The 15,115-nt window shown below is 52.5% G+C and overlaps 1 protein-coding gene across 1 annotated transcript in view; it reads left to right on the top strand.

The window, feature by feature from the left end:
- The window catches only part of EBF4 (EBF family member 4), a 50,494-nt gene that overhangs the window by 30,273 nt on the left and 5,106 nt on the right, over nucleotides 1–15,115 (top strand). The window contains exons 7-10 of the mRNA XM_040981161.1: nucleotides 12,892–12,973; nucleotides 13,690–13,807; nucleotides 13,914–14,047; nucleotides 14,146–14,272. Coding sequence (XP_040837095.1) covers nucleotides 12,892–12,973; nucleotides 13,690–13,807; nucleotides 13,914–14,047; nucleotides 14,146–14,272 — 461 coding nt within the window. The remainder of the gene's footprint in view (nucleotides 1–12,891; nucleotides 12,974–13,689; nucleotides 13,808–13,913; nucleotides 14,048–14,145; nucleotides 14,273–15,115) is intronic.

Genomic DNA, 15,115 nt, shown 5'->3' on the forward strand with positions numbered 1-15,115 from the left:
AGTTTCTTTTCCTTTCTTTCTTTCTTTTTTTTTTTTTTTTAAGATTTTTTTATTGCAAAGTCAGATACACAGAGAGGAGGAGAGACAGTGAGGAAGATCTTCCCATCTGATGGTTCACTCCCCAAGTGACCACAATAGCCGGTGCTGCAGTGATCCAAAGCCAGGAGCCAGGAACTTCCTCCAGGTCTCTCACACTGGTGCAGGGTCCCAAGGCTTTGGGCCGTCCTCAACTGCATTCCCAGGCCACAAGCAGGGAGCTGGATGGGAAGTGGAGTTGCTGGGATTAGAACCAGCGCCCATATGGGATCCCGGTGCATTCAAGGTGAGGACTTTAACCGCTAGGCCACCGTGCTGGGCCATATTTTTATTTTATTTCAAGAGCAGAGTTACAGAGATGGACAGAGACTCATCCGTCATCACTCCTCAAATGCTGCAACAGCTCTGGTTGGGCTAAGCCAAAGCCAGGAATTTCACCCTAGTCTCCCTGTTGGTACAGAACCCCAGGGGCGTAGTCCATCTTTCACTGCTTTCCAAGGTCATTTGCAGGGAGATGGATAGGAAAAGCAGAGCAGCCAGGAATTGAACCAGCACCTTTTGGGGATGCTGGGGTCACAAGTGGCTGCTTGAGCTGATTAGCTGCAATGGTCACTCCCTGAGCTTCGTTTTCTGATGAGAAAAGATGTCAGTCTTATTACAGATGTCTTGTGTGTGCAAGTTCCCTCTGTTGCATTCCAGTTTCTTTATCTTTTGACAGAGTACAGTTGTCTCTGTGTGGATCTCTTGAAGTATGTGAGGAGTTCATTAAGTTTCTTGAATGTATACAATAAAACTTTCCATCAAATAGGAGATATTTTTGACAATTTTTTCTTTATAAAAATATGTATTTTGAAAGGAATTGTTTCAGTGTAGGTACAATTTCTATTGCCATTATTATAATTTGTGTCTATTTATTGATATTCTGTCTTTTTGGCGAGGTTAACTCAAATTTGTCTTAAAATTTTTAAAGGTGTATTATTTAAAAGGCAGAATCTCTCTCTCTCTCTCTCTCTCTTTCACATACACACACACACACACACACACACACACACACCTTCCATCAGCTGGTTCACCCCCTAACGGCCACAATGGCTGTGACTGGGCACATCCAAAGCCAGGAACCAGGAGCTTCTTCCAGATCTCTCACATGGGTGCAGGGTCCCAAACATTTGGGTCGTCCTTCACAGCTCTCCCGGGTACATTAGCAGGGGGCAGGATCAGAAGTAGAACAGCTGGGAACTCAATCCAAGTGCCTATATGGGATGCTGGCCCTGCAGACCACAGCTTTACCCACTTTACTTCAGCACCAGCCCTCTTGAATTCTTTAGTTTCCTTCTATAAAGATATTCATAAAAGCTGAATCAACATCTTCATCTGGAAGGTCTAACATCTGGGCTTCTTCCTATTGATTTATTTGCTACATATGGCCGTTAGCTTCCCTGTTATTTTGCATGTATGGTAATCATTTGCTGAAGAGAGGCTATTTTGATAGTCCTTGAAATCAGAGCTTCCCTCCAAATGGAGATGGTTGTTGCCTTTGTTTATTTAGTGCCTTTCTTGGATTCAGAAATTCTGTGTTTCTGGTCTATGTGGTCACTTGAAGTTTTAACTGTTAGCTTAGCGGGCAGCTCGGTCCTTAGATGCTTTGTAAGTCTTCATTTCTTTGGTGACAGGCCCCACGTGTGTTTGGGGACACACTCTCAGGGCTTCAGCAGTTTACAGCTCTGCCTTGCCCTGTCCCTCCTGAGGCTTTTCCCAGCCCTTCCACGATTACACGTGTCGCATCCTGGCACCTGCTGAGAGCTGAGCACTAGGACGAAGGCTTATGAGAAGTTTAAACAATGACTCCTACCCTCTTATGGAGCAGTTGAGCCATGGAGGCAGCTAGGAGCCATGGGCTATGGATGCTCTCTGGCAAATCATTGTGCCTGCTGCATGACCCTGGATGGAGATTGGAGTAGAGGGCGATGTTGTCAGTGACTGCTGAACTACCTGGCAGAAATGAGTTCCAGTGCACTTTTTAGAGGCAACTTAAACGCAGCACAAGCTAGCAAATGTGGCTCCATGAGAAAGGGTGTGGGAGCTACAGAGGGATTACCTTGCTTCCTAACCCCAAAGGGCAGTGGAATGTTCCAGTTTCTTACACGGCCACAAAACAAGCCCACCATGGTGGCCATGTCCTTCAGCCCTTCCCAGCTGGTTCTCTATGCCCACACTCACACCGCAAGCACAAGGACCTTCCTGGCAATTCCCTTGAGGGCCGGGCACCTCCCTGCTGGGTCACATGGAATTAAGGGTTTCCCTCTTGTCCCTCTCTTGTCAGAACCCTGAGCATTTGAGGGAGCGGGAAGCCAAGAGGGTTCAAGTGCTCCCCCATCTGCCCTGATGGTCTTGTAGCCTGAGATGTCAGTCATAAGGACAGGGGATCCCAAGGACCCCTAATTTAGAGCAAGGACTTATGGAAAGACCTCTGGAGAGCTGAAGCCAAGGAGTGTCCGCTGGCCTCCACTGAGGCAGGAGCAGAACTCTGGGTAGTGTCCCCAGAGAAACTGGAGGAAGAGGGTGGGCAGGAGGCAGCCTGGGGACCATGTTGGTGGAGGGTTGGCTGACTGTGAATGGGCTGTCTGCTGCATGAGTTCTCGAGAAAGTGGCAACTATCCCAGGTGAGGGACTCGAGCCAATGTGGGACATGTATGACTTGGAGCAAGGTCTCACTTTCCTTGGCTTTATTGGCAAATCTGTAAAATGACCCACTGATAACCTGGCTGGTAGGGAAGAGGGAAGAGAGGGTAAGGTGAGTTTAGCGCCCAGCATAACATCGGATTGCCCCCAGCTCTCCCTGAATAGGAAGAGGATCAGCTCCCTTTCTGCCTCTTCTCTGCCCTGGTTCACTTGGTCTTGCACCATCTCTCTTGTGACCCCATAAAAAAGGAGGGGAAATAGTCTCTGCTTTCGAAGACTGGCCAGTCCTGCTCTCCCAAGGCCAAAAGAATACCCAGCTTCATTCTTTCAGTCTCAGGGCTGCCACCTTGCCCTCTGCATGCCCATAGCATGCACGAACCCACCCCGCCACCAGAGCATCCGTCTGCCTGTCCATCTCCCTCGCCTCACCTTTCCTCCTCACTCTCCCCTCTCCTCCTCTCCCTGCTTCCCTGGGAGTTCATTATCTGTGTTTGCAGAAGACTCTGTGTGTGTGTGTAAGCATGTGCATGCTGGCACAGGGCGGGACATGTAACCTGAGGTCACCCTGAGCCTGGACTCTGTGTGTGTGTCCATGCGGGCACAGGGTGAAGGTGTAGCACTCAAATCACCCTCTGAACTTGGACTGTGTGTGTGTGTGTGTCCGGCCATGTGGGCATGGGGTGGAGGGTATAGCACGAGGCACCCCCTGAGCTGGGCTATGCGTGTGTATGTTCATCCATTTGGGCATGAGATAGGAGTTGTAGCAGCAGGCCACCTTCTGAGCCATGCTGTGTATGTGTGGGTCCTGCCATGTGGGTATGAGGTAGGGATGTAGCACTAAGGCCACCCCCTGAGCCTGGGCTGTGTGTGTGTATATGTCTGTGTGGGTCCAGCCATGTGGGCACAGGGTGGGGTTATAGCACCAAGCCACTCACTCCCTGAGTTGGGCTGTGTGTGTGTGTTTGTGTGTGTGTATGTGTGTGTCCATGCACACCAAGCCACCTGCTGAGCTGGGCTCCAATCCATCGCCACCATCCACTCACGTGCTAGGTAATCTCCCTCCTCTGCCTCAGGCCCTCAGTGGGGATGTGGAGGAGTCCCCACCGCTCTTTCCGGGCAGCCGGGGGCCCCTTGGCAGTCGCTCCACCCTCCTCCCCTTCTCAGACCCCATGCCCAGCCCTGAGGTTTGGAGAGCCTAGTAAGTGCCCTATCAACATGTTAATCAAATTACTTAGGAGCTAAAATTGACGCTGTTCATTAATTATACAAGATTATGCTAATTGTGCATGCAAATGCATGCAGGGGAACAGAAGGTGTTCAGGCGCATGGTGGGCCATTAGCATAGAGGATGGGGTGCGGGTGCATTGGCATGCTAATGTATGCGCTCGGGCTATTTATAGTGCCCCAGCCCATCTGCACTGCAGCCACCTCTAGCCTGGATGGGGAGCCTATGGGGAGGCCAGGTCCAGACTTGGCAGGTGGGGATGGCCCTGGGGACACTCTTAGCTGCTTCTGCACACCAAGACCAGGAGGCAGCCTGGGTCAACCCACATGGACCTGTCGAGGGCAGCGACTACCCCATTGACCTCTCTACAGCCTTGGCCCCGGGTTCCTGCTTCTCCCTGGGGACAACATGACCCTACCAAATGACACCATCAGGGTGGCACCCCCAGGAGATACCCCATTGCACACAAAGCCCAGATCCAGCATAACTTGTTACCCACCACCAGTCCTGCCACACTGGGTGAGTAAGCCATGTGTGCCATCACCCCTTGGCACAGCTGTGGTTTCCTGTGCCTGCTATGTCTCCTTGAGGTCCTCCAAGACCCAGTGCCCAAGGCCAAGTGTGAACTCTAGGAACCTTTCCCCCTATTCCGGGAAGAACAGGAGGCTGTTGCAGATGACACCTCAAAGGGGACCCTGCTATGCCCCCCAACCAGACAGTGAGCTTTCTTCTGCCTTACTGGGTTGTAACGTCCAGATCCGGTTCACCTCTAGATCCCCAGTGACTGGTGTATGGAAGGTATTAGCCACACTCTTTAAGTGGGCGTGTGGAATGATGAGCCCATGGATGGCCTAGCTACCTGCTTCCCCCTCTGTCCTTGACAAGGGGCAGATGGCAGCAGGTGACAGAGACTCTCACCAGTGTGTCCCACAAGGTGTCTGGTTTCCTCCATAGTTCCTGAGTTCTAGGGCAAATCCTGGAGGGGTTTCTCCCTCTACTTCCCCCTCTCAGGCCATGGTGTCAGTTTGGGACTTGGAAATACACGTCCTGTGTTACTCTGCGCTTGGCTGCTAGTCTCGTTCCTCCCCCAGGGTTTCTCGGGATCCTCTGTGCTTGTGAATTCCTGCCCCAACTCATGCATCTGTTCTCTGCATTGTCTGTTGACATGCACTGTCCAATATGACTCCCAAGAACTCTGTATGACATTTTAATTTGATAAATATTTATTTATTTGAAAGAGAGGTGAGAGAGATTTTCTACCTGCTGGTTCCCTCCCCAAATGGCCGTAAGCCAGGAGCTAGGAACTTCATCCCAGTCTCCCATATGTGTATAGGGGCCCAAAACCTTGGGCCTCTTCCACTGTTTTCCAGGTGTGTTAGCAGAGAACTGGATCTGAAGTGAAGCAGCAGGGACTCGAACTGGCATCCATATGGGATGCTAGCATCACAGGCAGTGGCTTGATTCATTATGCCACAACACCCCAACTACCCTGTCCCCAACGATTTAATCAAACGGAAATAAAATTTAAAATTTAGCTTCTCAGTCACCCTAACCACATGGCATGTGTTCAGTAGATGCTTGGGGCCAGCGGTTAGCATGCTGAAGAAATTTCAAGTGGATAGTACTGATGTCTAGATGCTCATTTCTTGCTTCCGGCACATTCCGGGATGGGATGTGCACTTGGGCTCGCCGTTCAGCTCTTTCTGTTACTAACAGCTTTCTCTCTGGAAAGTGGCCACATGGTTTCTAACCCAAGCAAGTGTCCTGTGGGAATGCAATGAAAGTCTCAGCTCCATGACCTGGTTTCTTAGGATGGGATTCCGAGAAGCAGAGCCGGAGATGAGGAGCGTGTGAAAGTGGCATCCTGGGGAGCTCTTGGGAGAAGGGGGTGAGGGAAGGTAGCAATATTGGATATGGGGAGATGGGTGAGAGCACGTGATAATGAGGTCATCTTAGGCAGAGCGTCACAGGGATATCACAGTGCCAGTGACTCCAAGAATGGGGGCGTCGCCTGCTCCTGTCTATGGGGCTGCTACACAGGGGGGACAGGAGAGTCCTTCTGGCCACTAGGGGAGGCTGGAATCCATCAGGCACCACCCTAATGTTGACTTGCAGAAAGTCAACCCGGCCGGTTGTCCTCTGCCCTGCACCACTTGGCTCAGTCACTGCCCGGTTTCCTCACTCCACTTCTGAGTGAAACCTGCCCCTGCTCGTCCATCCATCACCTGGCCCTGTGCTAGAGGAGTTTCCTGTGTGCTAAGGGGGGCGGGGACGTCTGGAGAGGCTCTGTATTTACACTCTAGTTACACCCCCACCTGCTTTTGCATCTGTGATTGAGAATATTCCACTGACCAGCGAGGTTTGGTTTCCTGTTACCTTGAGCAGTCCTCACCTCTCAAGAAAGGAACCACATTGACAGCAAGGTTCAGTTCTGGCTGTGGCCACAGGCAGGTGTGTGCCTGAACTCTTCCTAGCTCTCTTCCTGCATCTCTGGCCTCAGATTAATGAAGTGCCGTGCTCCGCCAAGTGCTGTGTGAGCTGGTAATTGCACGCCCAGCTCTCCAGCAGCAGCCTGGGATGACGCCTCCTGACACCACCCAGCCTGCGCACAGAAGCAGAACGCGCTAAGCAGTCTTGCATGCTACCAAAATGCCAGTGGCGTCCCTTAAGGTAATGAGCCCCTGGTGACCTTCACCCATGACCAGCGCTTGCCTCCTCTTGCTCCATTGTCCTGTAATCCCAAAGACCCCAGTGCGAGAGCAGCAGTCACAAGAGCCGGGGCCCCAAACTGATAGCAAGGGTTTCTGCTTTGTAACCCTGATGAATTTGTAACCTTGAGATCCCCGTAAATGAACCTCATAGTCCACTCCCCTAGGGCCACTTTCTGAGGAGGGCTCACTACACAGCCCCGCAGGGCCAGCTGTGCTGCTAGGGTGGTTGCCCTCTGACAGCCCCACTTAGCAGGACTTCTCCGTGACTGCTGTTGGCATCAGTGGCTCCTAAGACTCAAGTTCAAAGAATAGAGAGAAAAAAAAGATTCGAGTTCATATCCCAACTCCACCTTTTATGATGATGGTAGCTTATTGTCGCTCAGTTATCCAGATTTTGTCATTTGAAAGGTAGTTAGAGAGACAGACTGACTTCATTCTGCAGGATCACTCCATATATGATCACAGCCGGGAGCCTCCCACGGGGGTTCGAGGGGGGACCAAGTACTTGAGCTGTCTTCTTTCCCAGGTACGTTAGCAGCAAGGAATTGCATCAGAAGTGGAACCCCTACTCGGTGCCCCTATGAGATGCCAACATTGCAAGCAGCAGCTTAGTCCACCATGCCACAGTGCCAGCCTCCAAAGCCCCAGTTTTCTCATCTGATCACAGACCTATACCAAATTGGGGTTTCAAGGGCATTAGACAAGCTACTGCCAAGCAAACAGCTCAGCAGGTGTTTGATGGAACAGGCCTGCTTCATTCGGGTTTCGAATTTTTCGGGTTGGTTTGCGTGTTTACCTCCCTGGCATGTTTGGTTGTGACTTAGATGCTTGTGTTGATGGTGTTTCCTTCCCATAACTCTCATGGCAGCTTCTGAGACTTGACATGTCACTTGCCATACTTTCTGTGATGCCCAGGGGAGAGTCGATGCACCACAATAGCTTCACGGCCACCACAGGGAAGATCCTGCACAGCGCCCAGCCCCCTTGGCCTTGCCTTGCTACCCCCAGCCTTTGGCCCAGCCTGGTTTCCCTTGGTGCCTTCTGGCCCGAGAGGGCCGGGCTTGGAGGGGGGCTGCTCCGAGAACATTTTAAGGCTCATCAGGCTTGAGGGATAGAGTTCTTTCCTGTCAATGACATTTTCACAGAGCACACACTCGTTCCTGTGTCTGGTCCTCACGGGGACCCAGAACTTGGCTTCACGAACTTGGACCCTGCCTGGCTGCCTTCTCTAGGGGGAAGTGTCCTGCTTTCCACGGTTGCAGGTGTATTTGTCTGCCTCCACTCTGCCTCCAGAGCTTGCATGCCAGGCTCCTGGGTCCTCCCTGCTACCCAACCCCACTCAGGCCTCTCGCCTCTTCTTTACTCTCCCCATCTATTTCCAACAGCTCCAGGGCAAGAGAGGGGCTCAGCCAAGCCCCAAACCACTACCAGCCCCATGGGAGCCAAGGAGGGACCGGCACCATTCCTAGTGGTCCCAACTGGAACTCTAGGCCCACCCTTGCAAGGCAAGAGCCTTTTGGGACAAGTCACCTGTACCAAAGCATAACCTTCCAAAAGGAAGAAACAGGATTCCTTGCGAATTGCTCCAGAGTCTGAGCTGGAGTTTTTGGGTATTGATGAGAGAAGTGGTGGGAAGACAAGGGCAGTTTGAAGATGAGAGAGTGAAAAGAGACTGAAGTACACACAGGTTCATAGAACATGCATATTGGCTTTTTATCCCATTTTCCAGAAACTCTGTGAAATTCCTTCATATAGAGATAGACACAATGAGAGGGAGAGAGAAAAACTAGAGGGGAGGGAGGAGATAGGAGATTCCTGAGAAGTATTGGAGATTGCCAAGGGATGCAGCTGGCATCATGGTGCAGTGGGTGACACTGCCATTTGCAACGCTGGGCTTTTCTATGTTGGAGTCCCAGCTGCTCTGCTTCTGATCCAGGTCCCTGCTGAGGCACCCAGAAAAGCAGCTTCCTTGAAATTTCCTTGAGAGCTTGGACCCCTGCACCAACGTGGGAGACCCAGAGGGCACTCCACACTGCTGGTTTCAGCAGCCTGGCCCGACCTTAGCTGTTGCAGCTACTTGGGGCATGAACTAGTGAATGGAGGACTCTGTGCCACTCTGCCTTTCAAATAAAATAAATCTTTTTAAAAACCATATGTTCTTGGACCCAGCGCAGTGGCCTAGTTGCTAACGTTCTCGCCTTGCATGCACTGGGATCCCATATGGGTGCTGGTTCAAGCCGCAGCTGTTCCACTTGCCTTCCAGCTCTCTGCTTATGGTCTGGGAAAGCAGTGGAGGACGCCCCAAGCCTTGGGACCCAGCACCCATGTGGGATAACTGGAGGAGGCTCGAGGCTCCTGGCTCCTGACTTGAGGTTGACTCAGCTCCGGCTTTTGCAGCCACTTGGGCAGTGAATCAGTGGATGGAAGATCTTTCTCTCTGTATTGCCTCCTTTATGTATATCTGACTTTCCAATAAAAATAAATGAATGTTTAAAATAAACAACCACAACAACAACAACAAAAAACCCATGTTCTTAAAAATTGCCAAGTTAAACATCCAGCTAATTGATGTCCATAGGACAATAGAGTTGTAGCCCTTAGCACTAATGTCTCTATAAAACAAATGATTTATTCTCTCAGCAAGTATCATTTTCAGCTTATCAGTCTTCCACAAATCCGAGGCAGTTACCTCCCCAGAGTGCGATGACCTGTGGGTGGCTCAGTTGACTTGATACCCCAGATCGGCAGCAGCCAAGCCTCTAATGCAATGTGAAACTTTCTAGTAGCCACATTTTAAACCCCTCAAATAGATAAAATTGTGATAATATGGACTTAACCCAATTTGTATAAAATATTATCAACCTGTATCAATAGCAAAAAAAAAAAAAAAAAAAAGTTGTTTCACAGTGTTTTCTTTCCTAAGTCTTTGCAATCCGGTGTGTATGCTGTACTTATAGCTCAACTAGGCACATTGCAAAGGTTCAAGACCACAGAGTGGGGGCCGGTGCCCAACCTGTTGGATAGCACAGTCCTAGGTCATGGTTCTCCAGCTGCAGGACACCTGAGAACCGCCTGGAACGTTGGCGACTGCATGCTGCCTGACTCCCACACCCCTCAGGCTCTGATTCAGCAAGTCTAGAGTATGGTGGGGTCGGGAAAGGCATGCTGAACATCTGCCTTTCCAGCAAGTTCCTGGGTGATGCTGCTGCCAGTGTGGCCCCCATACCTTGACATCTACCATTCCAGGGTGATGATGGTAATGATAATGGGTAAGAAACAGGGAAAGAGTGAAAAAACAGGAAGACTGGAAGAGGAAGCTCCCACCCCTTTAGTTCACTCCCCAAATGCCTACCATTGCTAGTACTGGGCTGAGAACCAGGAGCCAGGAACTCCATCCTGGTCTCCCACATAGGTGGCACAGATCAACCCAAGTCCTTGAGCTATCCTCCACTGCTTCCCAGAGCCTGCGTTGGCAGGACGCTCGATTCAAAGTCAAGACCTGTGATCTGCTATGTGGGCATCCTAATCCACGCTTTTAACTGCTAGGCCAAACACCCAAAACAAGTGAGAGAGCAGCTTTCTTCACACCTCTCTGGCAGGCAGGCGGGTAGAACAGTGGGGCCTCTGCTGAAGGCTGGCCTGGCGCTCAGCCTCTAAGCTGGAGCAGCCTCGATCTCCAGGGGCCCCCTAAACCCCAGCTGGAAATGGGCTGCAGTGCCTCTATTAATGGCCTTGACTGTGAGTTGGCTTGGAGGTGAGCCCTAATATCCTGGCTTATACTCATTCATTAGTGGCCTGAAGACATGCCAGCCAGGCTCAAAGTCTGCAACATCCTGGAACAGGACAACAGCTATGGAGGTGTTGGCAGGGCCCCCAACCTCTCATGGGACAGAGCCTTGGAGCCTAGTATGTTCAGAAGAGGGCAGGTGGGGCATGTGAACTGCTGTGGACCAGGGGATGGATGACTGGGACTTGTCCTGAAAGGGAAAGCACAGGAGGGTGCTGGAAAGGCTGGCACCCTGCAGAGACAGGGCCCTTGGGGGTCGGACGTGAAGGACACCCTAGGATCAGGGCTGAGGGGCAGGCAGCCTTCAGTAGTGGCTGAGTCCATCCCACGTCACATGCTGAGTTGTGTCCAAGCCATAGCCCCATCCCAGAGACTCTTCCTCTGGATTCTGTAAGGCGTTCAGGGGTGCATGTTATTCCTGGGGGTATCTCCACACTTGTCTCTCGCCAGGGTGCCTGAGGGTTGGCATCAGGGCCCTGAGGACGTCCCTCCTTGCAGCACCTGGTGAAGGACTAAGCATGTGTTACTGAACATACAAGAACTGCTCTGCCCTGTGTAATGTGTCTGGGGATGTACTCGGTTATATATGAGTGTTGGACACATGTAAGGTGACTCCTGTGAGTGTCAGAGTATGTACACCATGGAGTATCTTCATGGTACAGAGGGTGATGGCCGTGGCATTGAATGTGAGGTCAGTGGAGTGTCTCCACTGTCCAGGGATACTGTTTGGGAGCACTGGAAGTGTTTGTATCTGGGGTGGGCTAGGGGGCAGTAGTGGCATCTGCCCTTGGTAACAGGGTGATATGTGTGTGTGTATAGTAGGGGTGCACTGTGTGGGATCCCTTGGGGTATCTGTCCTTCACAGCACCCTCTGGGACGTAGATGGTTTACAGTATGTGAAAACCTGGTCAGGGAGTTCACATTTTGGATACTATATCTGATGCCATGTCTAGAGGGAAAGGAACATAAAGAGAATGGGGATGACAGGTGCCATGGATTGAAACGGGGCTCGTGGACGTGTAACTCTGGAAAGGGACTGTCACCAGCTCTCTGTTTCAGGACCCACAGGGATCCTCTATTTGGGGTCGGGCAGGAGGGGAATAAATTTTCAGAGCTGGCATCAAGTCTTCCTGTGAACTTGATTTTTACCTTTGTAAACTTTAGAGGCAACTCCGGTGAATTTAGGCCCATAAGTGTGTGTGGCCCCTAAGTCACTACTATCTGTAAGAGTCAAGGGTCCACTCCCTGGCTTGGGACCCTTATGTGGCACATAGCATGCTAAAAATAACTCCCAAAGGGGTGAGGGTACAATAAGGAAGCTGAGAGCAGAGTTCAGGCAGCATCTTGGGCAGCTGTGGCACCTGCCAGAATCACCTGCCCCTGCCCCACCCCACCAGGCAGACTAGCCCTGCACTCTACAGTTTATAAAGGCTATCTCCTTGGATGCCCAAGTCCCCACAGGAGCTAGGACAGATACTGCTCCTGTTCTAGGCTTATTAAGAGTACAGAAGCTAACAGATTGTCCACGGCTGCCTTCTTGATGGGTGGGCCAGCCCCTGCCACCTGCCAAAAGAACATGAAGGACCAAGTGCTTGGAGGTCTCTCAGGAGCCAGCCTCATCATGGTCATATGTGGAAAGGCCGACAGAAGCCCCTGCTGTAAGCACTGGGTAGGCTGGCTGTGTAATTAGGTGTTTGCAATGTGGGTGATGGCCACATGGCCTGAAAAGAGAGAGTCTGTCCTGTGAGATAGCCTTTCAGTGTTTGCAGTAGCTGTATTCCAAGTGATCGTGTACAGCCTGCCATGGTGTGTTAACGCATGCACTCTAAGTGCTCCACACTCCCGTTTGTGCACATAACTGTGTTGGATGTGTTGGACTCACTGCCCGCAATGAGTCTAGACCGTATGTGGGATGGGTGTAGACCTGGTATGGGGTACGTCGTGTATGCATGTGTGATGGCTGGTTTTTGTAATAGAACATAAGACAAATCCAGCGTCTGTCTTGGAGATGCTGTTTTGGATGGGTCCATTGCGAGCTGTGTGAGAGCTGGGGTGCGGGGGGAGATGCAATATACTGCATATGTGGTAGGTGAATACTACAGCGGATACACAGGAGTAAGTGCATTTGCTGGATGGAGAGGTGATGGAAACAACTTGTAATTATATATGGTGGACATCGATGTATGATGAGTGTACACTGTGAGGAGAAAGCCCACCATGTGGTTGGTATCCTGAGTGTGTGTGTGAGCAGGAGGGATCTTACAGTAGTCATAGCAGTAGGTCCATTTGGTGAGATATCAGGCGCCTATACACACAAAGCATCATGGGGGTGCACCTGTATGGTAGATAAATGGCTATACTGGGAGGGAGGGCATGGACCAGAGCAGCTGCACTTTCCTCTGTCTCTGGAGTCCCAGCCCACCCCGAGCCCACCGACCACACTGTTTCAGGTTCTTCCTCAAGTTCTTCCTCAAGTGCAACCAGAACTGTCTGAAGAATGCAGGAAACCCCCGAGACATGCGCCGCTTCCAGGTGGGTTTGGAGAGAGGATGTTCCCCTCCGTCCCGCCCCAACCCAATCCAACCCATGAGAGTGGCAGGAAGCGGAGTGGAGGCCATGACCCAACCTGGACAGTACATCTCTGCTCCGCGGTAGGTCTCTGGGCCGGGCGCCAGCTGGGGGCGGGGCAGCTCCGTCTCAACTTCTGCTGGCTGCCAAGGGAGGCTTCATTAGAATCCCACTTAAGAAGATGCTAATTGTGACATTTTTACATGATTAACGACCCAGGTAATTTGCATAGTGTGAAGCCGAGAGCAGCTGCCCTTAGCACATCTTCAGCCTGCACACCCCTCCCAGGACCAGGGTAGTGGGAGATGGCAGCCCCTGCTTCCTCCCAGGATGGGTGGGGGGGGCCTTCTGCTGACAGTTTTTCTAACTAATATTATCCTCACCCTCCCCCCCACCCCAGCCCACCCACCCCTTTTCTTAGATCTAGCCTGGGGAGCTGTCAGCCTGGTGCTCCTGGGCATGCAGGCGCCACGGTCACTCAACCTGGACAGCCAGAGTGCCAGAGTTTTCTCAGGGTTCCTGGGGTGGGAGTGGGGGCAGTCAGTTCAGCTGGGGATGTCACCTGATCCAGCCATGTCCCACCCCCTTCCATCAGCTTGGGTGCAGGACTCAAGTTGTTAGTTCCCCAGCACAGTTCCCTCTCAGGACCCCCATCAGGCTGGCTGTGGCTCTTCGGGCAGGTGGTGGTGTCCACAACAGTGAGTGTGGATGGACACGTCCTGGCTGTGTCAGACAACATGTTCGTGCACAACAACTCCAAGCACGGCCGCAGGGCCCGCCGCCTGGACCCTTCTGAAGGTCAGGATGATCCCCCTACACCTGGCTCCGCGGGTTGTCCCAGAACCTGGCCAGCCTCACCTGGCTGGACGTGGTCCCCTCACCCGGGTCCCCTCCTGCTCCCCAGCTGCCACCCCTTGCATCAAGGCCATCAGCCCCGGGGAAGGCTGGACCACGGGCGGCGCCACGGTCATTGTCATAGGCGACAACTTCTTTGATGGGTTGCAGGTCGTATTCGGAAATGTGCTTGTTTGGAGTGAGGTGGGCTCCCCCTCTTGAGTCTCCCTGCAGGGCTGGGGACAGGACCCTCCCTCTTGCTGGGATGGGACCTGCAGGCCTCCTCTCTCGCCTCCTCGCAGCTCATCACGCCCCATGCCATCCGGGTACAGACGCCCCCGCGGCACATCCCCGGGGTGGTGGAGGTGACCCTCTCCTACAAGTCCAAGCAGTTTTGCAAGGGAGCCCCGGGTCGCTTCGTCTACACAGGTAAGGAGTCAGGCGGCAGGGGGGAACTGACAGCAGTGGGGCCACGCCCCCAGCCCTCCCACCTCCCATCCCTCCTGATGCGGGACCTTCTGTGACAATCTCTACCTCACCGCAGTCCACACCCACCCACCCCCTTGCTCCAGGAGGAAAAGGCCCTCCCAGCTCCCAAGAACATGCCTGGGCCACGTGCACACCTGCACACATGCACGATGCCAGAGTGAACATTGAATGTGGGGGTTCCTGGATCGTAATCCTCCATGCCTGCTCTGGCTGGCCCCTGGCAGGATCGTCGCTATCAACCCCGCTCTTTATCCCCATCCCCATCAGGAACGGGTGCTGGCTGGGCTGCACAATACACGCACCCCCTGGTGACCCTCGGGGCGCTTGGGTTTAATCGGGAGAGGCTGAGCAGGAGCCGAGGCCAGAGCGCAGGGCAGGGCGGAGAGTCCGCAGGAGCACACCAAGTTGAGCCAGGAGAGACAGTTAGACCCGGGGAAGGTAGGACCTCCTGGGAGAAGAAATAGCAGGTGGCACAAGACCGGAAATAAGTGCTTTATGCTGGGGGAGAGAAAAACCGAAAATGACTACATCTGGAGTCGGAGATGGGGAAAGTGCGTGTAGTGTTCCAGGTCGATGTCAGGCTACCCTGAGCGGGGCGGGGGGAAAAAGAAGAGGAGGAGGAGGAAGGGGCGTGAGGAGAAGGGCTTGGGTTAGGGGAGCCTTGTGGACTCCTCCTCCCCCGGGGACTTAGGAGATTGGGGGCGTGAGTTGCGTGCAAGCTGACCGGAAGGTACTGCTCATTTGAGACCTGCAGATGGAACCAGATACAACCAGAAAACTTGT

The sequence above is a fragment of the Ochotona curzoniae genome, unplaced genomic scaffold, assembly GCF_017591425.1.
Source record: "Ochotona curzoniae isolate NIBS_2020 unplaced genomic scaffold, NIBS_Ocur_1.0 contig_3520, whole genome shotgun sequence".
NCBI lineage: Eukaryota > Metazoa > Chordata > Mammalia > Lagomorpha > Ochotonidae > Ochotona > Ochotona curzoniae.